This window comes from Acomys russatus, chromosome 5, assembly GCF_903995435.1.
Source record: "Acomys russatus chromosome 5, mAcoRus1.1, whole genome shotgun sequence".
In the NCBI taxonomy this organism is placed as follows: Eukaryota; Metazoa; Chordata; class Mammalia; order Rodentia; family Muridae; genus Acomys; species Acomys russatus.
This window is the reverse complement of record NC_067141.1, coordinates 31296397-31321318: the sequence shown is the minus strand read 5'-3', so window position 1 is coordinate 31321318 and position 24922 is coordinate 31296397. Positions and strand designations below refer to the sequence as shown.

Below are 24922 nucleotides of genomic sequence, written 5' to 3'. Positions count from 1 at the left end.
AAAGGCTCTCCTATGCCCTCACTTCTGGTGTGCCCCTTTAGAGCCTTATCTTGCTTCCTTCATCCTAGCGCAGAATAGCGGGTGGCCCCAGGCACGTAACGAAAAACCTGTACAGCTCCTCTTGTGGGCTTAGTGTCCATACCTGGAGTGGAGACTGACCCCGTTGGTAGTTTGAGGGATCTTGGGGGATGCAGAATAAGTAAATGGGATTGGAGCGTGGGCCTGTAGAAGGAAGCCGTGTTGCATCTTCAGCCTGGGGTTCTAATGGTGAACCTCCCTCTCTTCCTTCCCACCTCCCACTTTCAGGCCTATGCTCACCTATCGTGTGGACGCTGACAAGGGCTTCAACTTTTCGGTGGGCGACGATGCTTTTGTGTGCCAGAAGAAGAACCACTTCCAGGTGACCGTGTATATCGGCATGTTGGGTGAGCCCAAGTACGTCAAGACACCGGAAGGCCTCAAGCCCCTGGACTGCTTCTATCTGAAGCTGCATGGAGTGAAGGCAGGTTTGGGCTTAGGCTTGGAAGGGAGCGCACCGAGGGCCAGGAAGCAACAAGGTGCAAGTGATGAGGAAATGCCTCACAGCTGTATTCCACGGCTGCCCCACCCCTCCTCCTCTTCTAGTACCTGTCACCCGGATGTGGGGCTGCTCAGCCCCTCACCATCTCCCTTGCTGCCTGTTTCCTTCTCCAACCCATACCCCAAGTCTTCTCCAAGCCAAGACCCATCTCCTGGCCTTCGCTGATGCCTCAGCTCTCAGATGCCAACCAAACTCTCTTGCCACTTGTCTCTCTCCCTTGCTCCACCTCAGGTCCATGTATCTAAGGACCCTCCCACCCCCAGCTTGCCATACACTTGGCTCTGTTCGGAGGCTTTGGAGTAGCCTTTGCCTCCGAGGGTCCCATCCCAGCACCTTACCCAATTCCTCTTAGGCAACTTCATTCAGATGCTCTTCTGGGAAACCTGTCTTGAGCCCTTTGTGACTGAGGGGTTCCATGGCCCAGTCAACTGGAGCTCATGAGCTCCCTGGGGGCAAGACCAGGTCTGTCTGATTCTGTAATCGGCTGGGCCTGGCATGTTGGCATGGCTCAGCCAGTGTTGCTGAAGAGATGAGAGGCTGTGGGTATGTGAGAGTGACTGGGGTGCACTGTGTAAGGGTGTATGTGTGTCTCTCTGTGTATGAGTGTCTCTGTGTGTGTGAGTGTGTGTGTCTGTGTTGTGTGTTTGTGTATGTGTGTCTCTTTATGTGTGTGTGTGTCTGGGCCACTGTGTGTGTGTCTGTATGTTTCTATGTATGGTATGTGTCTCAATGTATGTGTCTGTGTATGTGTGTGTGTGTCTGTGTCTCTGTGTGCGTCTGTGTATGTGAGTGTATGTGTGTTTGTGTATGTGTGTGTCTCTGTGTGAGTATATCTGTGTTTGTGTATGTGTGTGTCTCTGTATGTGTGTTTGTGTATGTGTGTGTCTCTCTATGTGTGTTTGTGTATGTGTGTGTCTCTATGTATGGTGTATGTCTCTATGTATTTGTGTGTGTGTGTCTCTGAATGTGTCTGTGTGTGTATGTGTATATGTGTGTGTGTCTCTGAGTGTGTCTGTGTGTGTGTTTGTATATGTGTGTGTGTCTGTGTATATGTGTGTGTGTGCGTTAGTGTGGGTGTCTTTGTGTGTGTATGTGTGTGTGTCTGTCTCTATGTGTGAGTGTATGTGTGTTTGTGTCTGTGTGTGTCTGTGTGTGTGTTTGTGTATGTGTTATGTTTGTGTTTGTGTATGTGTGTGTGTAAATGTGTCTCTCTTTGTGTATGACTGTCTCTGTGTGTGTGTGTACGTGTAAGCTGGTGGCAGCTGGGAAGAGTGTACAGGTTGGGGATGGGTCATAAGGCTAACTGAAAAGCATGGGCATGCATGGAGAAGTCAGGGAGTCAGACGATACTGTGATGTGAGGCCATCATGGAGGTGACTGTGATCACCATGCAGAAGTAGGGGAAGTGAGGAACTGTGAGCTGACATGAAGGCTGTGTGCGTGCCCTTGAAATGGCTTGGGAGAGTGGGGTGTGGATGTGGAGGCCCCTGAGTTTGTGAGAAAGAGTGGTGGAGGCAGAGTTATATTGCAGACCAGGTGAGGGGGTGAAGGAAGAAGACCAGGTGGGGAACCCTGTCCTGAGGTGCCCTTGGCCCATTCCTCTCTAGCTAGAGGCCCTGAACCAGTCTATCAACATTGAGCAGTCACAGTCAGACAGAAGCAAGAGGCCCTTCAACCCGGTCACGTGAGTATCCAGCCCTGTGGGGGTGGTGCCTGGGAGGGCCCATCTTAGACCTGGCTTGGGAGCTAGGGAGGCAAGCAGGCACCCACGGTGCCCTGTGCCTGCAATTGCTCTGCGGCAAGGCTCCTGGCAGCTTCCTTTTCCGCTCCCTGAGCACTCTGTCCATCCTCTACAGGGTGAATCTTCCCCCTGAGCAGGTCACAAAGGTGACCGTGGGGCGGCTCCACTTCAGTGAGACCACTGCCAACAACATGCGCAAGAAGGGCAAGCCCAACCCTGACCAGAGGTGAGCAGGCCAACCTGGCCGCAGGAGCCCCCCACCCCCAGCCCTACCCCCAGCCCCAACCCCTGCCCTACCACTCTTCTGAGGAGCAGGGTCAAAAAGGAGCCTCCGAGCATGAGAGGCCCAGGCTCTACAGATGGCCTGTTTCCTGGAGGAGGAACCTGAGGTTCAAAATATTTGGCAGATTTAGGGACTAGGACTTTTGAGTTTCAGAAACAGTTCCGGGCTTCTAGTGGTGGACCCAGGGAGGAATTCTGCCCCCTAGTGGAGGCTCATGTTTCTCCCCCTGTGGGATCCTTTGATAACTTCACCTCCTGGGGTTATGCTGACAGTAGAGCTATGTACCCAGACATCTGACCCAGGGAGGATGGCTAGAGGCACCCCTGAGTGTTACTGGATCCCCGGTGTATCCCAGGTATTTCATGCTGGTGGTGGCCCTCCAGGCGCATGCACAGAACCAGAACTACACCCTGGCAGCCCAGATCTCAGAGCGTATCATTGTGCGGGTGAGTATCATCTCCTCTCCCCCGCCCCCAGGGGCAGTGTCCTCCCCTGAGCTGGAAGAAATAGCATCAGAAAAAAAAAAAAAAAAAAAATACTGTGGAATGGGGTTGGGTTGACGTTCAGCTCTTGTTGGGTGCTGGCTGTGTGGCCTTTGGCTCTGTCACCCTGTCTAGGCCTCAGGGCTTTTCTTCATTGTAAAGCAAGAAGGCGGATCACATCTAGTAGCCTCTTGGGTCCCACAAGTGACTCAGTGTTGTCACATGGACAGGGTAGTTTCTTGCATGGCGGGGTAAGGAGATTTGACTGGCCTAGGAGTTCCTGGGGTTTCCCCTTTTCTCAGAGCCCTAAAGTTCCCCCCACCCCCCACCGAGACTGATCCAGACCCAACTTGCCGTAGGCCTCTAACCCAGGCCAGTTTGAGAGTGACAGTGATGTGCTGTGGCAGCGGGCACAGCTGCCAGACACCGTCTTCCACCATGGCCGTGTGGGCATCAACACGGACCGGCCAGATGAGGCACTGGTTGTCCACGGCAACGTTAAGGTCATGGGGTCTCTCATGCACCCTTCAGATCTGCGGGCCAAGGAGCAGGTGCAGGAGGTAGGGATGAGGCCGTGGCTGAGGGTCAATGCTGTGGGGATGCCAAGGTAGGGGTGGGGAGGCTGGCTTTGTACCTCTGTGCCAGGGTCTCCCTTCCACGCTGTAGCCCCCAGCTGCCACCCAACTGCACTTGAGGCCCTGCTCTGGAAGGCTGCGGGAGGGGAGGAGGGCTCAGTCTTGGCTCTGCCCCCTGGTAGGTGGACACCACTGAGCAGCTGAAGAGGATCTCTCGCATGCGCCTGGTGCACTACAGATACAAGCCCGAGTTCGCTGCTAGTGTGGGCATTGAAGCCATTGCACCAGAGACAGGTAGTGCAGTACCTATGTCCCCAAGCTCTGGCAAGTCTGTCCCGTCTCCTGGAACCTGTTCCCAGAAACCCCTGCATTGACATTTGGAGCTCCACTCTCTGAACTATTGACCCGTAGGGGTCCCGGCCATCCACTACTGGAATATGCCTCCCAGGTCCTCAGGGCCCTGCCCCTGGATTCATCATCCTAAGAGTTACTTGGATGACGTCTTTGTCACACAGCACCCAGATTCTGCAATCTCTCAGAACCCCACCTCCCTCCCCTGAGATGCCCCTAGGATCCCACATCTTGAGTCTGTGAACAGTTGTCTGAAGGAGCCTCTGTTTCTGGGTCCCTCAAAACTCCATGCTTAGGTACTTCGCCAGAGGTCTATGAGTGAGACACCCGCCCAACCACACATGGGGGCTTGTTGTTCCCCAGGTGTCATCGCCCAGGAAGTGAAGGAGATCCTGCCCGAGGCTGTGAAAGACACCGGGGATGTAGTCTTTGCCAATGGGAAAACCATAGAGAACTTCCTGGTCGTGAACAAGGTCAGTCATGTCATAGGGAACTAGATGTGGCTCTGGGGCAGAGGGGCTGGCCAGCTGGGGCCCCTGGCTGGGGCAGCTTTTCTCCTAGTCCCTCTTGACTCCCTCCGCACCACACAGGGAGGGGGCCAGTGTTCCAGACAGAGGGCCAAGTGAACCACTGGAGGTTGTCTAGTACAGGGCAATACAAATCTCACTGAGGTTTCACTGCCTCCACCCCCATCAGTTAAAAGAGGCAGCAAGACGTGCCACCTACTTGCCTCAAAGGCTCGAAGATGTGGTTTATTATGAAGGTGACGTTCGTACTCAGTGACATGAACCTTAGAGACAGACACATGACATGTTTTTACCCTCCTGAAGGAGTAGGTCCAAGGGCTGGAGGTCTGACTTGAGAGAGGCAAGGCGGTAGACATTTAGCCTAGGCAGCGGGCAGCAGGCATGCTGTAGGAGCAGTGAGTGGCTTGGCTGGAGCAGAGGCCACGCAAAGGCAGGTGGGCGTTGGCTGTGGAGAGTGGGGGTCCTGCTCCTGCCCCTATCTAGGCCACAGCTTGGGGGCTTCTTGGGCCTATGGTGCCCTCAAGGCTGTTGTTGCCCGGGGCAGGAGCGAATCTTCATGGAGAATGTGGGCGCTGTGAAGGAGCTGTGCAAACTGACAGACAACCTGGAGACCCGCATTGACGAGCTGGAGCGCTGGAGCCACAAGCTGGCCAAACTGCGCCGCCTGGACAGCCTCAAGTCAACTGTCAGCTCCGGCGCCTTCAGGTGCGGGGGCCGAGGGGGGCAGGCAGATTGGGGTGGCGGTTGGTTGAGGGGCAGGAGAGACTTCCTTCGGGAAAGCATCCTGACCCTTGTTTTCTTACTACAGCCATGCAGGGAGCCAGTTTAGCCGGGCAGGCAGTGTCCCCCACAAAAAGAGGCCTCCTAAAGTGGCCAGTAAGGTGAGGCTGCTCAGAGTTGGGAGGCTCCTGGGGTCAGGGCTTCCTCATCGCTCATGGCCTCCCCTTTCCACCATGCAGCACTCCAACCTCACAGACTTCAGCTCCCTTCTCCCCTCTTGCCCTTCTAGCCCCTTCCCCTCTGACCATGAAGGATGGGGGTGGCGAGGGTTGGGCAAGGAAGTAGGCTTCGCAAGTGCACCATCTGCTGTGTTCTTTCCTCTTGGTCCCCAGTCATCACCAGTGGTCCCAGACCAGGCCTGCATCAGTCAGCGCTTCCTGCAAGGAACTATCATTGCTCTGGTGGTGGTCATGGCCTTCAGGTGACTTGTCTCTTAGGTTCTGGGGAGGCAGACTTGGAGAGTAGAGTCCTGGGATCCAGGACCTGGAGTTGGAAAGGAAACTGGACTGAGAACTAAGCAGTTGAGGTCAGGAAAGGTGGGCTGCCTAGTCTGTCTCCTCCTCCAGGGTCTGGGAAAGCCTGGGAAGACCTCAGAACCTACCATAGAGAGACAGTGTTGGGTGGTGGCTTGCATTCAGATAGTGACCTTTTTCTGTGTCTCTCAGCGTGGTGTCCATGTCCACACTATATGTGCTGAGCCTGCGCTCCGAAGAGGACCTGGTGGATGCTGATGGGTATGTCCCTGGAGATCGGGCTGCTGCCCTCAGGCCAGGTGGGACTAATGGGGGGTGGCCTGGGTCAGAGGTGCCACAGAAGCGCTCTCTATATGATGGAGTTCAGCCTTAGGCTTAGAGCCTACTAGAGCCTGTTCGGATGGGGGTGATGGGTCTCGTGGATAGTGGATGCTTTCTGTAGGCCCTCTCTGGGCTGCTTATACTCCTTCAGTAGGCCATTGGGGGAACACTTGCAGAAAGAGAGGGCGCAGGAAAGGTGAGCCAGAGCAGGACCTTGGGTTCTGTCTGTCACTGTCATGTCCCAGCTCTGGGGGGTTACCTCTGACTATGTCTTTTTCTTTCTCCTCCCATGCCGTTTCCCTCCTGGTCTCTGTGTTGTCTCTTAGCTCTCTTGCCGTGTCCACTTCCTGTCTTCTGGCCCTGCTCCGGCCCCAGCATCCTGGGGGGAGTGAGGCCATGTGCCCATGGTATGTGTCCGACCAAGCACCCCTCCCTTCTCTGGCTCCTACTACCCTTCTTCCTGCCTTTGTTCCTCCTCTGAACCACCTCCTGCCCCACCCCTGCCTCTCTGAGACTCCCAGGCCCACCTCAGGCTTCCCCAGTGCCTCTGAGCTCAGCCCACCCTTCCTTAGCAGGTCCAGCCAGAGCTTTGGGACCACGCAGCTCCGACAGTCCTCTATGACCACTGGACTGCCAGGCACACAGCCCTCTTTGCTGCTGGGTGCGTGACTGGAGGGATGAGGTGGGGCGTGGGGCTGGGTGTGGGGCTCTAGTGTCTCCCTCCAGCTCATATAGCTTCTGGCTTCCTCAGTCACCAATTCAGCCTCAGGTCCGGCTCTCCGTACCTTGGACCTGTGCTCCAGCCAGCCCTGCCCCGTCGTCTGCTGCTCTACTCCCACCTCCAGTCCTGTTACAGATCCTAGCTTTGGCCCCACTGTTAAGCCTGCTCCAAGCCCTAGCCCCAGCTCTAGCCCCAACTCCAAGCCCTCAGGTATGGATGTTTTGGGGTTAGAACCAGGCTTGGCAGGGATGTTTGGTAGTATTTGCATCCAGAGAAAGACCCTAGAGGGAAGGTGGGAAGAATTCCTGGTTTGGAGGTTTGGGGAGTCACCCCCAAAGGAACCAGAAAACACATGAAGGTTCACAGAAAGCCAGGACAGGAGGAAGCTGGCTCCATTTTCCTCAGCCTACCTTTGCTTCTGTCCATAGGTCCCAGCCAGATGGCCCTACTGCCAGTCACTAACATCAGAGCCAAATCCTGGGGCATTTCAGCGAATGGCATCAGCTATTCCAAGCACCCCAAGAACCTGGAACCTCTAGCCAGTCCTGTGGTCCCCTTTCCTGGAGGGCAGAGCAAGACCAAGAACAGTCCCAGCTTTGGTCTCCACAGTCGTGCTCGCAGAGAAGCTCTGCAACCCAGCCCAAGCCCTGCTCAACTCTCTCAGACCCAGGGCCAGCTAGGTACTTGCCTCTTTCAACACTTCATAGCCACTGGCTAAGGCCCATTTCAGCCCAGTCACATGGCTGTCTGAGCACAGAATTGTCACTCAAGCAGACATTAGGAATCAGACCACAAGCCCCATGTACATCATGTCACGTGCTCCTTATATTGTCGGGGTGGGGGTAGAGGTAACCCAGTAGGTAAAGCACTTGCTTTGAAAACATGAAGACCAGAGGTTGATGCCCAGAACGTACCAGGTATGGTGACACACACCTGCAATCCCAGCGATGGCAAGATGGGGGTGCCAGGGTAGGGAAGGTGACATGCTGGGACCTCAACCTCAAATCTTTGGTTTCAACCAAGGTAGAACTTGTATAGTGTGTTTTGTTTTGTTTTGTTTTGTTTCCAGGCTGCTTGTTGTGTTCTCTGGCCTCCTAGTAGCCTTAACCAGTGTCTCTGTGCTGAGCTGGGGGGCCTCAGCCACTTTGACTTTGTGGCTTAGCAAACAAAACAAAACAAAAACAAAAACCCTAGGTGTGGTTTGTGCAGACAGATGTTCAAGGTGGTGGGGCAACCCCAGGGGATGGGAGCTCCCCTCAGCTCTGTTGGTGCTCAAGATATGAGAGATACACTCTGAGTGTGTAGAGGTGATGACATCTCAGAGTGATGGGTCCCCAGGAGTAAGGAGGGAACAGGTGTAGGAGGACCAAGGACGGAGGCCACTAGGGAAGGCTTCCCTGGAGGAGGTGACATTGAGCCATCTTTGAAAGACATCTGGAGGTTTGCCCTAAGGGGAAAGCCATCCTGTCTATAACAGGTTGCTTCACAGGGTCTTCTGGGTACTGCTGGAAACCTCGGGTTTGTACCTTAAAGAGCTAAAAATGTACCAGGTCAAGTAAATGTGCAGAGGCTAGTGACCATAGCCTCTTACTTCTGGGGTGAAGGTCTAGGCAGCAGCAAGCCTGAGATAGTGAGATGACACACAGCCTCACTTCCCTGCTGATACCTGGCTCAATAACAATCACAGCAGTTGTGTGTATTGGTCTTCTGCCCTTTCATGGCTGGTTTCTGGCTGCCAGGGTGACCACTGCTGAGCCTGGGCCTGGGTAGAAATGGGCGTGGTCAGGAACAGAGGCCCGAGAGAGGGTTCCTGTACATTGCTGGCCGGAGAAAGGCCTCCACCTGCTTCTGGGTATCTTGGTTCTGTTACCACGGCAGACCTTAGGCTCTGCCGGTGGCTCATGGGAACTAGCTGGTTCTAGGGCTGCCGCGGGAGTTGGGGAAAGGGTGTGGTATAATCCTGTTGTCACAGTCTGGAAAGAAGAATTCTTGCTTCCACTGAGGTGTGAGTGGAAGTCCAAGTGTGATGTTTGCATTCCACCTTGTCCATTTCCTCATGGGCCCAACAGCCTCTCTTCTTACAGACCCAGCGCCATCCCTGACCTCCATCTTGCTGCTGGAGAATTCCATGCCTATCACCTCCCAGTATTGTGAGCCTGAAGATGCCTGCAGGTATGGGGGTGGGGGTAGGGCAGGGGGTGAAGCTGCCTCTTGTCACTCCAAGAAGTTTGGGTGCTCAGTTCTTGGCCCTTTGGGGAGGAATTTCCCCCACAAATTTGGGCAGCCTCTTTCCAGGTTCCTGAGGGCTTTAAATACAAGAGGCTGGGGAGGAGAGAGGGACCTGGCAAAGTGGCCTTGCTCAGGCACCATCTCTGCCCCTCTAGGCTTGGAAACTTCACCTACCACATCCCTGTCAGCAGCAGCACCCCACTGCACCTCAGCCTGACCTTGCAGATGAAGTGAGTGCTGGTGTCGGGGAGGGAGGGAGCCCTTGTGGAAGCCTCCAGAGCCTCAGAAAATCTGATTCCTTACTACATTTCTTACATGGGGGACCCAGCCGCTTGGGGAAGGGCTGCAGAGGGACGCTGCTGCATGGGGTTTCCAAGGGCCTCCCTGGGACCGCATGGGATGTGGGAGACGTTTCCTCCATTCCACACCTTGGACTATTCTGTGTGGTTCTCAGGCTGTGTGACGATATGGCTCATCTCTGGTGGAACTGGGCTGGATGGGAGATGGGGATGGGGGTAGCTCCTGCTACTTGCCTGGGAACCCCATTCCCTGTTAACCCACCTCTTCCCTAGTTCTTCCACTCCTGTGTCCGTGGTACTGTGCAGCCTGGCGTCAAAGGAGGAGCCCTGTGAGGAGGGGGGCCTTTTACAGAGGCTCCACCCCCATCAGGAGACACAGGTAGGGACAGACGGGAATCTGAGGCAAGGGTGGGCGACGCTAGGTCTCAGACCTTCCTCTTCTCTGGATAGTGATCTCCAAATGAAGGGAAACAGAGTGCAGAGTGCAAGTGTGTCTACTGGGTCACATACAGTTGGCCCCTGTCAGATTTCACTCATCCATTCTCTGATGGGCATCTGCATCCCTGGTGACAGTGCCCAGCAGAGGAGAGTTTATAAGGACCAATCTCAGATGAGCATAGTGCCACAGCAGGCGGAGCTGAGCACCCGCCCTTACTCCCCAGAAGGCAAGTGTGGAGCCCACAGCCCTCACACTCAGGGCCAGGCATTGATTGATAGGCAGCCCTGGGCTACAGGTGGAAGGCTGCCTCAGGGTCCTGTTGCAGCCCAGCTCATGGGGACTTTTGCTCACTTGTGTTTGACAAATATTTGTTGAGACCTCTCTTGTCTCCTCTCCTGTGCTTCCAAGAACCTGGTCTCTAGAGAGGGAGAGAAGACATGCATGAAATCCAATCACATACAGAGGAGGAAGTAGATGAGGGTACCGAGGGAGGAGATCCATGGCCTTACAGAGAGGGGCGCTAAAGAATAGAGGGACAGCCAGTGAGTCACTTTTAGCTGTGGGGCTATGGCCTAACCCACACAACAGAGGCTAAGTCAAAGCCTCAGGTAAGACAGGTGAGCTGTTCATAGCTGCCCATCCTGTGCCATACTGTAAAAGGAAGCCACAAAGACCTGGGTTTGAACACAGCTCTGCCATATGTCTTGGAGGCAAGTGACTCAAGTTTCCTGTTTGTGAGCTGCAGATGGTAGCAGCACCACTGCATGTGTGGCACTGCAGTTGTGGGCAGGGTTAACAAAACACCTGCACAGCCCAGAGCACAAAGAGCTACAAGACAGAGGGAGGCCGGGGGCTAGGGAAGGCAGTCTGCAGAGGGTGGTTATCCTTGCTCTCAAAGTGGGGTGTGATCACCCCTCAGCTGTGATGACCATGGTGAGAGGAGTGCAGGCTAGGACAAGGCTGCCCTGACCTCTCTCCTTTCTCTCTAGGGCACCTCTCATCAGTGGCCAGTAACCATCCTGTCCTTCCGTGAATTCACATACCACTTCCGGGTGGCATTGCTGGTGAGCACACCTGCCCACAGAGGCTGAGGGCACTTCTACACAGCAACACGGGGCTTGGGAGAAGAATAAGGGTTTTGTACAGCATGGTAGGGCTTGGGGCAACCACCTCACCCACCCTTGCTTCCCTTCCACACAGGGTCAGGCCAACTGCAGCTCCGAGGCCATCATCCAGCCGGCCACAGACTACTACTTCCACTTCTACCGCCTCTGTGACTGAGCTGCTTCCTGAGGCAGTGCCACAGCTGGGATTGGGGTCCCCGGGCCCTCAACACTGGATGTAAATGTGTTACACTGGAGCCTGCTGCAGGCCAGTTCTCTGCTCTTCACTGCCTCCCCTTGACTGGGGAGATTGGAAGTCTTCACACTGGAGCTGCTGGGCCAGCTGGTCACCCTCGCTCAACAGAGGGGGCTAGAGCGAGCAGCCTCCTGGGCCTTCCTCCTGACCACCTCCTTGGAGCAGCTCAGGACCAATTCATGGCTGTCTAGATATGGTTGCTGGAGGGCTGACTGCAGGGGCCCTGCAGGCAAGGGGATGCTGTGGCCCTGACTTGTCCACTCCCACTTTCCCTGCCTTCCCTTCTGAGCTTTGGTGGAGAGAAGACCCATGGGGGTTGGACCCAGCCCTGTAACTCCATGAGTCCATGGAGAGCCAATAGCCCTCACCCTTCATGCTGTTCCCAGGAGGGACAGCTTGGTAGTAACTCTGAGGTTTGACTGTTACACTAGACCTGGATTCTTTTTTTTTTTTTTAAAGACAGGGTTTCTCTGTGTAGCCCTGGCTGTCCTGGACTCGCTTTGTAGACCAGGCTGGTCTTGAACTCACAGAGATCCACCTGAGTGCTGGGATTACAGGCGCACACCACCACGCCCAGCTGCTAGACCTGGATTTGTAAGCTTTAAGTGTGGCTGGTTCAGGAGAGTTCTCCCTGGGAGAGCTTAGCCCCTAAGAATTCCTGAGCCAGTTGGGGCCAGCCCTGGATGGCTGGAGAAGCTAACCTACCAGTGCCTGACAGAGCCGCTCTTCACAGGCCTGAACCAGTGGGGCCAACAGACCAGGTCAGCTTTGGACCCTTGAACCTGGAGTACCCTGGAAGGGAAGGTTCCCTGTGAGCTCCCAAGATCTGTGTTCCTGGGAGTTTCCCAAGCTCACGATGGAGTTGGTGACATGATCATTTTCTCTGAGCAGAGGAGCAGGAATCCCTGCAAGCAGTAGGCGGTTTCCACCGGAGGGTGGACGCACATAACTTTTATTAATGATGTAATTACTACATGCACTGAAGCTGGGGCAGCAAGGTGTAGGTCAGAGCTGGAAAGCTGAGTGGGCCTCAGCCTAGAGGGACACTAGTAGACAGGAAGACTCTGGTGCCCCCAAATAAAAGTTCCTCTCTTGGGGCTTGGATCTGTGCTCAGAGGGTACCATCTGTGACTCTTCCACCCCCAGGAGAGGAGCAGTGGGTTTGGGGTTTTACTTCAGCGTTTCGTGGTAGCACCAGCAGAATGCCGATGACATGCAGACTGCTGGAAGGAGTGTGGCAATCATTTAGCCACAGGCCATGGGTTCAGCAGTGGGAAAGGGAACTGCTCTTTCTTTGTGGTACTGACCCTTTGGAAACCAGGCCTTGCTTTTTCCAGACTCCCATTCCGAACTCTAAATGGAAGGCCTTTCTACAGGGGAGCTGAGTTTGAGAAACCTGTGAACTGTGGGTCCTGCTAGGAGTCTCAAAGCACTTATCTTCAGGATAGGGAAAAGCAGAAACACCTTGCCCCAAGCTCTCCCACCTTGGCTTCACTCCTCCATTCTGCCACAGGAATCATGACTCCACAGCAGGCCATGCCTGCCCTAAGACCTTGTTCTGTCCTTCCCGCAGTGCCTTTTTTTTTTTTTTTTTTTTAAAGGGTGTTTCAAGACAGGGTTTCTCTGTGTAGACTTGGCTGTCCTGGAACTCACTGTGTAGACCAGGCTGGCCTCGAACTCACAGAGATCCGCCTGCCTCTGCTGGGATTACAGGTGCGCACCACCACCATCCAGCTTTCCACCGTGCCTTAAGACTGCCAGCCCCACTGTTTTTAGTAGCATGCTGGGGCTCCTTCACAAGAGGGGCAAGTGTTCTTAGACTGTGGCCCCTCAGTCCTTAACTGGAAGTGACCCTCTACTATCCCCTGGAGTCCATCTGGACACAGCCAGCCCTAGGCCCATTGGCAACTGTCTGTTTGCATGCCTGGGGAATGGTCCTCAGTGTGAGTTGGGGCCAAACTTGGGCTCCAAGCTGCTTGAGGGGGTCAACCTTGGACCAAAGCTGCCTTAAGCCCCAAGTATAAATGGGCTTAGGGGAAGGTGTTAAGGGCCATGGACTGATGCTCACAGCCTGGCTGGTACTCTGTTCCTCTCCTTTCTGGTATTCCTATAGCCACTGGGCTAATTTCCTCCTTGCTTTGAGCTGTACATTGGGCCCCCAGCACAGATCCCTGCCCATGCTGTACCCTTAGCAGCCTGCATGTTCATAGGGCATCTCCCTTCCCGTTAACTTCCCATTTCCCCCTGAGCTCTGACTCCTATTTATCATGTACTCACCCTGACTCTGAGGAAGGCAGAGGGAAGCCACTGGGCCTACTTGCTTCCTGTCCCCAAAACTGGCCTTTTCTTCTGAAAGTAAATATACATATATAAATAAATGTATAAATACTGCTTTGTATCTGAACTCACCTCTGGCGTCTTCTTGAGATTGTTCTGGTGGAAGTGGGGGTGGGGGGTGGGAAGCTTTCTAGAAGCTTAGTTTCTGAGGGGCCTACAATTCCTGGCCCTCACACAAAAGGGCGAGAAAGCTACTTCTTATCTTTATGCCCCTCATCCCTGGATTTGGGGTTTAGGTTGGCCACCCCCGACCCCCCAACAAACCTTCCCCATGTACGTGCCACTGCCCACCTAGAAAGAATCCATCTAAAGGAAAAGCTGAGCCTAGAGGCCCACAGCCCAAAGAAGCGGGGACTGTGTTCAGAGAAGACTGGCCCAGGGTAAAACTGACTGCTGCTGGGCCCCGGAGAAGTTTGTTCTAAAACAGCATAGAAGTAGGCCTGGACATTTCCTGTCCATAGGTAAGCTTTACACCAAAGACAAGATGGCACTTACCCAGCCCTTGCCCACATGGAGAGAACACAAATTTCTAGCATCAACTACTAGAAAAGGCAGTTAAGAAGCAGAAAAGGTGGGACTTCAACAGTCAAGGAGACCCTGGGACCCTCACTTCAGAACAGACAGGAGGCAGGCTTGTCATACATCTGCCTTTATTGGAAACAGCAGGCGGACAAGTGTGGCAATGGTAAAAAAATTAATTTACAAAAGCAAGGACTTTGTGAGCTTCCTGGTGTGTACCTGGAAGAAGAGAGCACAATTAAGAATGAGACCAATGACCTCTATGTACATCCCCTCCCTGTAATCCTATGGGCCTTGAGCACGGGCTGTAAAAGGGCTGAAAGGAACAGCCACTGAGGACGGGTCACCAGAACTGACTTTCAGTGACCTGTTGGGGTGTTACTTGTTGTAACTCCCAGATCCTTCCCAAGTCATCGGTGTATGACTTGTAAGAATGCAGATGTAAAGCTGTACGCAGCCCTTACTCCATCCCTACCAAGTACACCCCAAAGCTTGAGTGAGGCCTTGAGGATGGGGAGAGCTAAGAACTGACACATCAGGTCACACTTGGCTCAAATACTCATGCGGTCAGGGAGAGGGGGTCTTGATCCACCCCAGTGTTTCTGTCCCCATGAACCAGAGTCTTGCATGGGAGAGAGGGCCCACAGATACGGCTGTAGGCAGCTTCTTCAGGCATGTACTAACTTGTCACAGCTCTTACCCTTGGGGACTCAGACATAGATGCCGACCCAGAGCAGGAGGAACAGGACTCCAAAGCCCATGAAGAGTGAGGCCACCAAGGAGATGAGGAGCTCTTTGTAGATGTCGCGTGTGTACTTGGTGGAGGTGACCTCGTAACTAGGCAGGACTGTTAAGAAGCAAAGATGCACTACAGTGCAGGATTACTCAACATGGGGAAACACAGGCTAAGGGCTTCCTGGGAGGCTTTTTCTGGCTTGGTACAGCCAGGCAGAGGATCCCAAGAGATGACATGGGCTCTGATGTCCCACACCACACCTCTAACATTCATGAGAAGAAGCGGCCAATGGTAGCTAGGCCGATCGCCTCTAGTCACGGTACAGCTAGGACTAGGCGCCAGACTTCCTGACACCTGAGCACCCCTCTGCCTAAATCACCTCTCTGCTGGGTATAATGGTGCATGGCTGGGATCCCAGCACTCTGCAGAGGCAGGTGGACCCCCATGAGTTTCAGGCCAGCCACGTCTGTACAGTGAGACCTTGTCTCAAAGCAAAACCATCAAACAGCAACAAGCCACCTTTCAAACCTCAGTTCTGTCTCAAGAGCAGACTGAACTACCTTGGAAAACAAGGTCATGGCCTGCCCTTGGGCAGTGCCAGCCTCCTCCTATATGCACCTTGTCTCAATCCCACCTCGAAGGAAAAAAAGTGGCAGGGGTGCAGGTACCTAGTGTGGTTTCTTCCTCCGCCCCCAGGTCATTAACTCTGGCCCCACTGGCTGTCAGTAAAAGGATACACGAAAAACCAGGCGGTAAAGAACATGCCGATGGCCAGAAGCACCACAGTCAGGTGTGGGAAGACAGCCGGGTTCACCGGGCTGGTGTACCTACTCATGGCCTCGAGCTCCTAGAGAAGAAAAGAGATCAATCATGCTTTCAGTCTGGGAAGATCTTGGAGCAGCTGTGCACTGCTGAGGCTTTTAGAAGTGCATATCATCTGGAAAATGCAGAACCCTTTCAAGTGATTGATTCATTATAGAAAGGAAATTATCATTTGTGTGTGTGTGTGTGTCTGTGCGCGCGCGCGCACGCCTGTGTACACATATGTACACACACATTTTAAAATTTTATTACCTTTATCTACTCTGTGTATGTGTGTGAGTTCAGGTACCACTGAGTGCACAGGGAGGTCAGAGTTCAACTTGAAGAACTGGTTTTCTCCTTCTGCCATGTGGGTCCTGAGGACTGACCTCAAGTAACTAGGCTTGAAAGTAGGTGGATTTACCTGCTGAGCCATTTTGCAGGTCAGCTCCCTTACCCCCTTTCTCTTTAAATCCGTGTGGAGGTTAAAGGACAACTGAGAGTCGTCTTCTGCCACGTTTGAGGCAGGGTCTCTCTTGGTTCTTTGGTCACTGTGGCATGCACTGCAGGTTAGCTGGCCCTCAGGCTCCCGGGCGGCTCCCCTGCTTCCATTTTCTATCCTGCTGTGTGAGTTCTGGGCTTACCACATCTGGCTTTTAAAAAGTACTGTAGGCTCTAGGATCCAACTCAGGCTATCGGGCGTGCACACCAAATTCTTTGCCCACTGAGCCACCTCCCCAGCCCTACAATCACATCTTAAAGTAGGGACGTGGCAGGCTTTGTGGCAGAGCATTTGACTAGCATGAATAAAGTCTTGGGTGTGATCCCCAGCACCTGGGAACAAACAAAATGTAACATAACAAAACCAATTACAACAAAGAAGCTTGGAGGTGGCAGCTTTTCTGTTGGTGAGATAAGAAAAGCAGCTAAGTGTCAGAAGTTCAGGAATAGAGACAAATGGCTCTTAGGGTTTTCCAGCCAATGATCACTATGAAAGGGGTGGGGTGGGGTGGGGTGGGAGATGCATAGAGAAAAAGCTTGCTCACAGTTTACACTGCTTTTGGTCCTGTGTCCAAACTCTATAAGCTACTAATCTGTGCAGGAAGTCAGAGCTTAGACTAGTACACAGACCTCGTTATTACTTGGGAGTACTCTTTTCCACTGCATTAGGAGGGAGCCACGGGATCTCCTGGCAGAAGACAGCTGATAATTCTGGCTTTACTGACACATTGGTGTCTGAGTAAAGTAGTTATAACAGTATTTGTCACAGGGCTGATGCCTGATTGGAGATGATGAATGTTGACAGACATAGTTTACTGTCCAGCATAGAATAACTGCTCAATAGGTATTTGTTTCCTTCCTGAGGCTGCAGAGAAGACTATGAGATAATGCCTGTGAAAGGACCATAAACGTAAAGTTCTGTACAAACGTTAACCTCCATTGTCACTCTCCAGCCAATGCTTCTAAAGTCCAGAACATAACAACTCCAGAGAAGTAAACTGAGCCCATTGTTCTAAGAGACACAGGAATTCAATTCAGTAAACAATTATGTCCCCCTTCCCCCACTAAAAGAGCCAAGGACAATTGCTGCCATTTATGGAGCCTCCAAATGCAGGCCCAGTGTTTGGCAACAGGAATACAAAGATGAATAGACATCATCCCAGAACTAGAAGCACGTCAGATGGCAGTCACTAGGAGGCGTGGAAGATTCAAGAGAAGTCCATGAAACGTGGCAAGAGGTGTGCACGGACTGTGAGAGCTCCCAGAAGAAAGAAAAGTGCCTAACAGAGTTGCAAATGTTTCACCAGGAAATGACATTTATACAAGGGCCTTGCGGGATGAGTACAATGTCAGCCAGGGAAGCCTTCCAGATAGAGATAATTGATCACAGGAAAGAGAAATAAAAGCGCGACGGTATGCAAAGTGCACCCCATGCCTTATAACCAACGACATCATAAGCCCATTGTGATGGAAACCTCAACCTGAGGAATCCATGGAAAGAGGCTTGCTTCCCCCGTCACCAATTCAAACGGGTTCCAGTGGAGTCCCACCCTCGGGACACGGCATGCTGAGGCCTCCGCGGAAGAACACGGTGTGGACCCAGCACCCAGGATCCCTGGCCCACAGCCCTGTGTGCAGCTCCCCTCATCTCACCATTTTGCCCCGCACTGGATAAACCACCGGTCCGCCACCGGAAGAACACGTCGGCAGGAGCAGGCGCGTTGAGCAACAGGAAAAGGATATGGTCCCTTGCGCGCCGCATTGTAGGACTTGTAGTCCTATGTTTTCGGGTGTAGAGGAAACTAGGACTATGGGGACCTTGTGTGAATGGCATATGGTCTAACTGTGGGAAAGAGTGGTGCAAGGCCTCTGTTTTAATCCGTTTTTTCCTGGAAAGAGTGACCAGTATGGAAGCCGCTATCTGAAGTGGCGGGACGTGCACTACAGTTCCCAGGAGGCTGTTCGCGGCGGGTGGCTCACGTGACGGGAGCGCGGGCTTTGGAAGGCAGCGAAGCTGCAAACAACCTCGGAAGAGCGGGCTCGGGGGCTGTCCAGAGACCGCTGAGGACGCTAGACCACCCCTAGCTGCTGAGGCCTCGTGCTGTTGAGGCGTGGTGAGATCTCGCGGAAGCGCCTGTGAGGGCAGCGGGAGCAGCACCAGGAGGCCCGGGGCTTGGGCCTTTCGCGCTGCTCGGAGCTTCTCTCTTCACCGGTAGGAGGAGGGTAATAACTAAAGCGTGTTGTCCGAGGGCCCTTGTGTGGAGTATGGAGCGGGGAGGCTTTGTACCTCTAAGGAAATGGCTTCAAGGTCTGCTGGCGGCAAGAGACACTGTACTTTCTTGTATTTCTGGATGAGGCCGGTGTTGGAAAAGTCCCGAGGACATTTCTGGATCAGGGGAATCTGGGGAGATTCCGCAGGACAGTGGGGCCCAGTGAATAGGGTGGTTGATCAGTTTGCCTTCGAGCCGGGGGAGAGGTGTCGCAGGGGAGCCGAGCATGTTTTGATCCTGCCTTCGAGCCATTTCGTTTAGAGCTTTGCTATCCGGGAGGTCCTATGCAGGCGGGACTGAAACAGTATCGGGACAGAGCAGGTTCCCGTCTGTGGGACTTGACGGGTGGGACTATCTCGTATTCATTCTAGCAAAGCAGTAAGTGAGGCGTGAACCAGAGAATTGACTGCGGGAACATCTGCACAGCATCTGGCGATGCGGGTTTCTGGTGCTGGGGATTCAACATGGGACATCATCGATGCTAGACAACGTCTGAAGCAGCGAGCTACCTCAGCCCTAAAGGCCGAGCTTTCGCTGCTTGTTTTCATCGAAGCACCACAATTATCCAGATCAGAAGACAGAGGCGGGCCTTTTCGTTAGGCTTCCATACTGTACAGATAGATTGTGGCGCCAGGCATGCTCAAGTGTTTGGACTCAGGAGGGAAACTATATAACGGTGTCACATGGGCTTCAGAAAAGACGCAGTGACGTAAGATTGGGAACAATTAGAAGAATTGGCAGGATTTTCTTGCCGTGTGGATACACCAACATTGGGCAAGCGGGATGACCTTAATAAATTGCATATTAGAAAATCCTTTTCTACATTTAACACATTACAATATGACTGCTAGAAGGCAGGTGTTTTTGTTAAAGGTGGATTCTCTTTCCCAACTTAGTTTTTTGTTTTGCTTTTTTGAGACTGGCTTTCTCTGTGTAACATGCCCTGGCTGGCCTGTACTCACTCACTTTGTAGGCCTCAGATTCACAGAGATCCACCTGCTTCTGTTTCCCCAGTGCTGGGATTATTTTTGAGACAGGTATTGTAATAATGATTAAGATGCCATGCATGCAACAGATCTGGTAAAGAAGGTTTCTTGTGGGAAAGGAGGGCAAGGAGGAGGAGGGCACCCATGACACACACACACAGAGGGAGAGGGAGGGAGGAGGCTGGCAGGATCCTTTTTATCTGGCTCATACCTGGTGTGTCAAGTGATGATATCAGAGGTTGCCAGGATACTGTAGGCAGGACAGCTGAGTTGCCAGGTACACCAACAAGGTTTCACTGTGTAACTCTGGCTGGCCTGGGACTTGATATGTAGAGTAGGCTGGCCTTGAACTCAGAGATCCACTTGCCTGTGCCTTCCAAGATTAAAGGCATGGGCTACCACTCATAATTAGTTTTTCCTCCCCCCCCTTTTTTTCTTCTCCCCTTAAATAAAAATATTAGATGAAGGAAAATTCATGTTTCAGTTGGAAAGGGCAAAAATTGTGAGGCTAGTTTTGGAAATGCTGCCCTAAGAACAATTTGATGGAAGTCTGGAACTGCGGAAGTGCAGTATGGCCTGTGTGATTATTCCAGCATGCCCGCCCTTAATTTACATCTGTAGCAGGAGTCATGGGTGTGGGTTTCAGACTTGGTGGTAGGGAGAGAGTACAAAGAGTAGGACTTTAAAACGTCCTCATCATCCTGATAAAAACAGAAACCCGTGGGCGCTCAGGAATAGCGGGGCTGTGAGATGGCTCCCTGGTCCTCATTCAGAAGTGTACCCTCAGGCCTGCCGCAACAGCTGACATCTGTAGAGAAGCAATAAGTCAGACAGCCACGTTTGCATAGCTGGTACTTACCTGCTCCTGAGGGTTCATTTCTTCCTTTATGACCCCAGGAGCCCTGAAGGTGAGCCAAGCACACTTGTCTTCCCTGATCCTTGATACAGATGAAAGTTGAAGTCATTCTTTGTGCAACAGATGTACTTTAAGTTACTCAGGAACATCCAGGGTCTCTTGCTTGCTCGTTAGTTGGATGTACTGTAGATGTCTGTTTGTCTGTCTGTGTTCGTTTGTTTGAAGACAGTTTCTTTGTATAGCTTCAGTGAACCTGGACTTGCTTTGTAGACCAGGCTGTCCTCGAACTTACAGCTGGCAATCCTGCCTCTTCCCCCCCCCACCACCCCGAGTGCTGGGAGTACAGGGGTGCGCCACCTCGCCCAGCTGTAGCTGTCTTAAGAGTCTTGTTCAACTTTGCATCTTCTTCTGCTTTGCAGCAGGACTTGGAGTCCTGTTGTGTTTCATGTTAAGTTTAATTAAACGTGAAATTGGTGAATGCTGCCACTTACGACCTTTGTTCCTTTTGTATCCTCCAAGTTCTTCTTCTTACTTGTCTTTTTTTTGTTTTAGCCATTGTTCCTGTGTAGTTACCATGGGAATTCAAGGCCTTGCCAAGCTAATTGCTGATGTGGCCCCCAGTGCCATCCGGGAGAATGACATCAAGAGTTACTTTGGCCGCAAAGTGGCCATTGACGCCTCCATGAGCATTTACCAGTTCCTGATTGCCGTCCGCCAGGGTGGTGATGTGCTGCAGAATGAGGAGGGAGAGACTACCAGCCACCTGATGGGCATGTTCTACCGGACCATCCGCATGATGGAGAACGGCATCAAGCCTGTGTATGTCTTTGATGGCAAACCACCACAGCTGAAGTCAGGAGAGCTGGCCAAGCGCAGCGAGAGGCGCGCCGAGGCCGAGAAGCAGCTGCAGCAGGCGCAGGAGGCTGGGATAGAAGAGGAGGTGGAAAAGTTCACAAAGCGGCTCGTGAAGGTCACCAAGCAACACAACGATGAGTGCAAACACCTGCTGAGTCTCATGGGCATCCCATACCTCGATGCCCCCAGTGAGGCGGAGGCCAGCTGCGCTGCCCTGGTGAAGGCTGGCAAAGTCTATGCCGCAGCCACTGAGGACATGGACTGCCTCACTTTTGGCAGCCCGGTGCTAATGCGACACCTGACTGCCAGTGAGGCCAAGAAGCTGCCCATCCAGGAGTTCCACCTGAGCCGGGTCCTGCAGGAGCTGGGTCTGAACCAGGAGCAGTTTGTGGATCTGTGCATCCTGTTGGGTAGCGACTACTGTGAGAGTATCCGTGGCATTGGGCCCAAGCGGGCCGTGGACCTCATCCAGAAGCATAAGAGCATTGAGGAGATCGTGCGGCGGCTGGATCCCAGCAAGTACCCTGTTCCAGAAAACTGGCTCCACAAGGAAGCCCAGCAACTCTTCCTGGAGCCCGAGGTGCTGGACCCAGAGTCTGTGGAGCTGAAGTGGAGCGAGCCAAATGAAGAAGAGTTGGTCAAATTTATGTGTGGTGAAAAGCAGTTTTCTGAGGAGCGAATTCGCAGTGGGGTCAAGCGGCTGAGTAAGAGCCGCCAGGGCAGCACCCAGGGCCGCCTAGATGATTTCTTCAAGGTGACAGGCTCACTGTCCTCAGCTAAGCGCAAGGAGCCAGAACCCAAGGGGCCTGCTAAGAAGAAAACAAAGACTGGGGGAGCGGGGAAGTTCAAAAGGGGAAAATAAACATGTCCTCCCCCACCACTGTCCCTTGACCCCAGGATATCTGCTTTGTACCCTCACCGAGAGCACTTTCCCTGGGTTCCTGTCTGGAGGAGAGTCCAGTGCTTCCCAGTGCTGCCCGCTTTCCCTTTCTCATTTGATCCTGTGGCAAAAAGGCCACAGTTTGGCTTTTCCTCTTTTCTAGCTCAGGAAAAATATCAGGCGCAAACCACTCCTCAGGTTGATGGGCTCTGTGTCCATTGTTCTGTGAAACTGACAGCAACATTCTAAAGCAGACAAAGCTGGGAGAGAGTGTAAGGAGAGTTTCCTGGCTGGCCAGCTGGTGAGGAGTGACTATAGAACCTGACTGCACTCTCTGCGTTCACTGTGCCCTGAAAGACCAGCTTAGCTGATGAGAGCTGCGAAGACAGAGCAGAGCGCAGTCTGGCTGGCAACAAAGGGCTTGATTACTAACTGGCTGTGTTTTGTGGGCAGAAACTTGAACTTGGTGTCTGGTGAGTCTATAGTAGTTTTTCTGGGGAGTGAAGTGGCAGTGTTTTAGGTTTTGATTTGTAGTTTTGGTTTGTTCTTGTTCCTCCTCCACTGTCTCCAGTGCTGGGAATTGAACCCAACGGCTGCTCTGGCCTTTTCTTAGCGATCAATTGAATTGAGGTTGGGGGGAGGGGGCGACTCTTGTTCATGTGCTATTTCTATTTTTTAAAATGTGAAGAAAAAAAAAATCAATAAAACTATAAAAATGACCAGAATGTGGTGTACTTTGATGATGTTTGAAAACACCCTTAGTGCTTTAGGTTCCTGTAAAATATGATCTTTTCCCTCTAAAAATAGATGACAGACAGGCTGGGATTGCCCTGGTAGCAAGTGATTTAAAAATGGCCACGAGGTGGCACCATACCCCATGTAATGCCACAGCAGCTGAAGTGGCTCTAGCCTTTTGTACTTCAGTACTTTGAATAGCTTGACCGGATTCACATGTTCCACACAGTCTGTGAGGTAAAGGAGTCCCCTCAAACAGTCTTGTAATTTAGATCAACTATAGCATAACATCCAGGCAGTTTTGCCACTTGGCTAAACAACTGCTGTTCAGAAACCTTGTTCCACTAGGGGATAGTGGCGCATGCTTTTAAACCCAGCACAAGGGTGGCAGAAGCAGGTCGATCTCTGCTGAGTACAAGGTCAGCTTGGTTTATAGAGCTAGTTTCAGGACAGCCAAAAATCCTATCTTGAAACCCCAATAAATAAATGAATGAATAAATAAAAGAAACCCTGTTCCTCTTGGGATTTCAGGGTCTCAGGATGAATGTTTGATAGTTTGAAAGCACTGGTGCATTAGGGTTCTCTAGAGGAACAGGATGGATGGGATGTCAGAGTGGTGTACAGGCTCTGGTTCAGCTTGTCTAATGATGCTCTGCATGAAGTGTCCCAGAGAAGGAATGCCTCAGCAACAGTGAGGATGAGCTGGCGAGAAGCAGCAGCTTCCACGTCCTTTTGCGTGGGCTGCCACTAGAAAGTGCGGTCCAGATTTAGGGTGAGTCTTCCCACCTCAAAGGAACTGGTGAAGAAACCCCTCCACACAGCTTCGCCCAGCTGCTTGAGTGGGAGTTGATTCCAGATGTCAGGTTGATAGCTAAGAAGCCATTACAACTGGTAAAGCTGAGTGGGGAGCTAGCCTGTTTGAGTTCTGATCCCACAGTTCTGGCAACAGTACATGACTCCATGTTGACAATGCCTTGACAAATTGAGTAGAAGACTAATCCTATGGGTTTTCAAATCCTTTAAATTTTATTATATGGTGGTGGGCAGGTGTGCATGTGTGGAAGCACTGTGGAGGTCAAAGGGCAGCTTTTGGGGATCTTCACATTATGGAGGTTGAACTCAAGTTGTCAGGGCTTTTACCTGCTGTGCCTTTGCATGGTTGTTTTCAATCTCCTCCCTGGCTCCCAACACAACATACTCGCACCATGAACACTTAGATGCACACGTGTGCGCACGCACACACACACACACACCACGTGGTCTCACTATGTGGTGCTGCTTGGCCTGGAACTCAGTAGGCCAGGCAAGCCTTGAGTTCATACTATTTTCCAAATGACGTCTTAGGCGAACATAGACACTATTTTATCCTCAGGGCGGAGCACTTAGTTTGTTCTCTGCTCTTAGCAGTTGAAAAGTGGAACTGACTTTTCCAGATTAAAGCAAGCTGTGCTTATTTGAGGGTTTTTTTTCCTGATTCCATTAATTTGATTCTAAATCTACAGTGGCAGTGAGCTCAGTGCCAGGACTGTACTGCTTCAATGCAGTGGCTTTCAGCGGCTTGCGCCCTGTGGTCAGTGGCATTTAGAGTTCCGGCTTACTGCTTTTACATTCGAACTGCTGAGCCTTTTCTCTGAGTTGGCTGGTGTATGTGTGGCCCTGTGAATGTCCTGCTGTCTCTCTGAGAGCTGTTCAAGTGTGATGAACAGCTAAGAGGCCTTGGTTCTGCAGTCTGCCTAAGGACGTGTGGGCAAAGAAACAGGCCAACAGGACTTCTGGGTATAACCATGACGAAATTCAAAACCGGCCTAAAGGGAGAAATGACTCAAAATGGAAAGCTAAGGGACCAGAGAGTGAAGACACTGAACCAGCAGTGCCGGAGCAGTACAGCGTCTCCACAGATGGGTGTCCTCGGAAGGGTCCTGGCTTGGTCAGGCCAGCCTTGCATGTTGAGGTCAGACAAGGGAACCGAAGGGAGCCGAGCACACAGGTGGGAGGGGACTTGCAGCAGCAGCAGCACCACCACCACCACTAGGGAATCTTGTGTATGTTCATGTGTGTACATGGTCCTGAAAGCAGTAGCAGGGATTTGCTGTAGTCACTCCACAAGGCAAAGTCTTACTGAACCCGAAGCTTACTGGTTTGCCTAGAGTGGTTGGCCAGCGAGCTCCGAGGATACACCTCCCCCTGTGCTGGGTTACAGACCTCTACACCTGCCTTTTACACGGGCCCTGGGGATCTGAACTTGGGGCTTCATGCTTGGACAGAAAGTGCTTTACCAGCTGAGCT

General features: G+C 52.5%; 3 protein-coding genes across 4 annotated transcripts in view; 2 read left to right on the top strand and 1 right to left on the bottom strand.

Annotated features, from left to right (window-relative positions):
- The window catches only part of Myrf (myelin regulatory factor), a 31717-nt gene extending 18970 nt beyond the window's left edge, over window positions 1-12747 (top strand). The window contains exons 8-27 of the mRNA XM_051146114.1: window positions 307-502; window positions 2188-2264; window positions 2437-2547; window positions 2960-3050; window positions 3446-3646; window positions 3844-3955; window positions 4376-4485; window positions 5084-5244; window positions 5348-5420; window positions 5652-5740; window positions 5985-6053; window positions 6440-6520; window positions 6689-6774; window positions 6865-7044; window positions 7263-7514; window positions 8919-9006; window positions 9219-9293; window positions 9636-9741; window positions 10791-10865; window positions 11002-12747. Coding sequence (XP_051002071.1) covers window positions 307-502; window positions 2188-2264; window positions 2437-2547; window positions 2960-3050; window positions 3446-3646; window positions 3844-3955; window positions 4376-4485; window positions 5084-5244; window positions 5348-5420; window positions 5652-5740; window positions 5985-6053; window positions 6440-6520; window positions 6689-6774; window positions 6865-7044; window positions 7263-7514; window positions 8919-9006; window positions 9219-9293; window positions 9636-9741; window positions 10791-10865; window positions 11002-11082 — 2314 coding nt within the window. The 3' untranslated portion in view covers window positions 11083-12747. The remainder of the gene's footprint in view (window positions 1-306; window positions 503-2187; window positions 2265-2436; window positions 2548-2959; window positions 3051-3445; window positions 3647-3843; window positions 3956-4375; window positions 4486-5083; window positions 5245-5347; window positions 5421-5651; window positions 5741-5984; window positions 6054-6439; window positions 6521-6688; window positions 6775-6864; window positions 7045-7262; window positions 7515-8918; window positions 9007-9218; window positions 9294-9635; window positions 9742-10790; window positions 10866-11001) is intronic.
- Window positions 1-17841, bottom strand: part of Tmem258 (transmembrane protein 258) — a 105242-nt gene extending 87401 nt beyond the window's left edge. The window contains exons 1-4 of one of the 2 annotated variants that reach the window (XM_051146116.1): window positions 17708-17841; window positions 15490-15599; window positions 14717-14853; window positions 14127-14235 (exon numbers count right to left, since the gene is read on the bottom strand). In XM_051146116.1, the coding sequence (XP_051002073.1) occupies window positions 14727-14853; window positions 15490-15599; window positions 17708-17710 (240 nt within the window). In that variant the 5' untranslated portion in view covers window positions 17711-17841 and the 3' untranslated portion in view covers window positions 14127-14235; window positions 14717-14726. Of the gene's footprint in view, window positions 1-14126; window positions 14236-14713; window positions 14854-15489; window positions 15600-17707 lie in introns of those variants that run through there. The other variant, XM_051146117.1, reaches the window with a different exon arrangement.
- A 50-nt stretch (window positions 17842-17891) lies between these two features.
- Window positions 17892-22485, top strand: Fen1 (flap structure-specific endonuclease 1). The gene is made up of 2 exons (XM_051146115.1): window positions 17892-18266; window positions 20719-22485. Exon 2 carries the CDS (start codon window positions 20741-20743, stop codon window positions 21881-21883), a length of 1143 nt encoding a protein of 380 aa, XP_051002072.1. The 5' UTR covers window positions 17892-18266; window positions 20719-20740; the 3' UTR covers window positions 21884-22485.
- Window positions 22486-24922: the final 2437 nt, after the last annotated feature.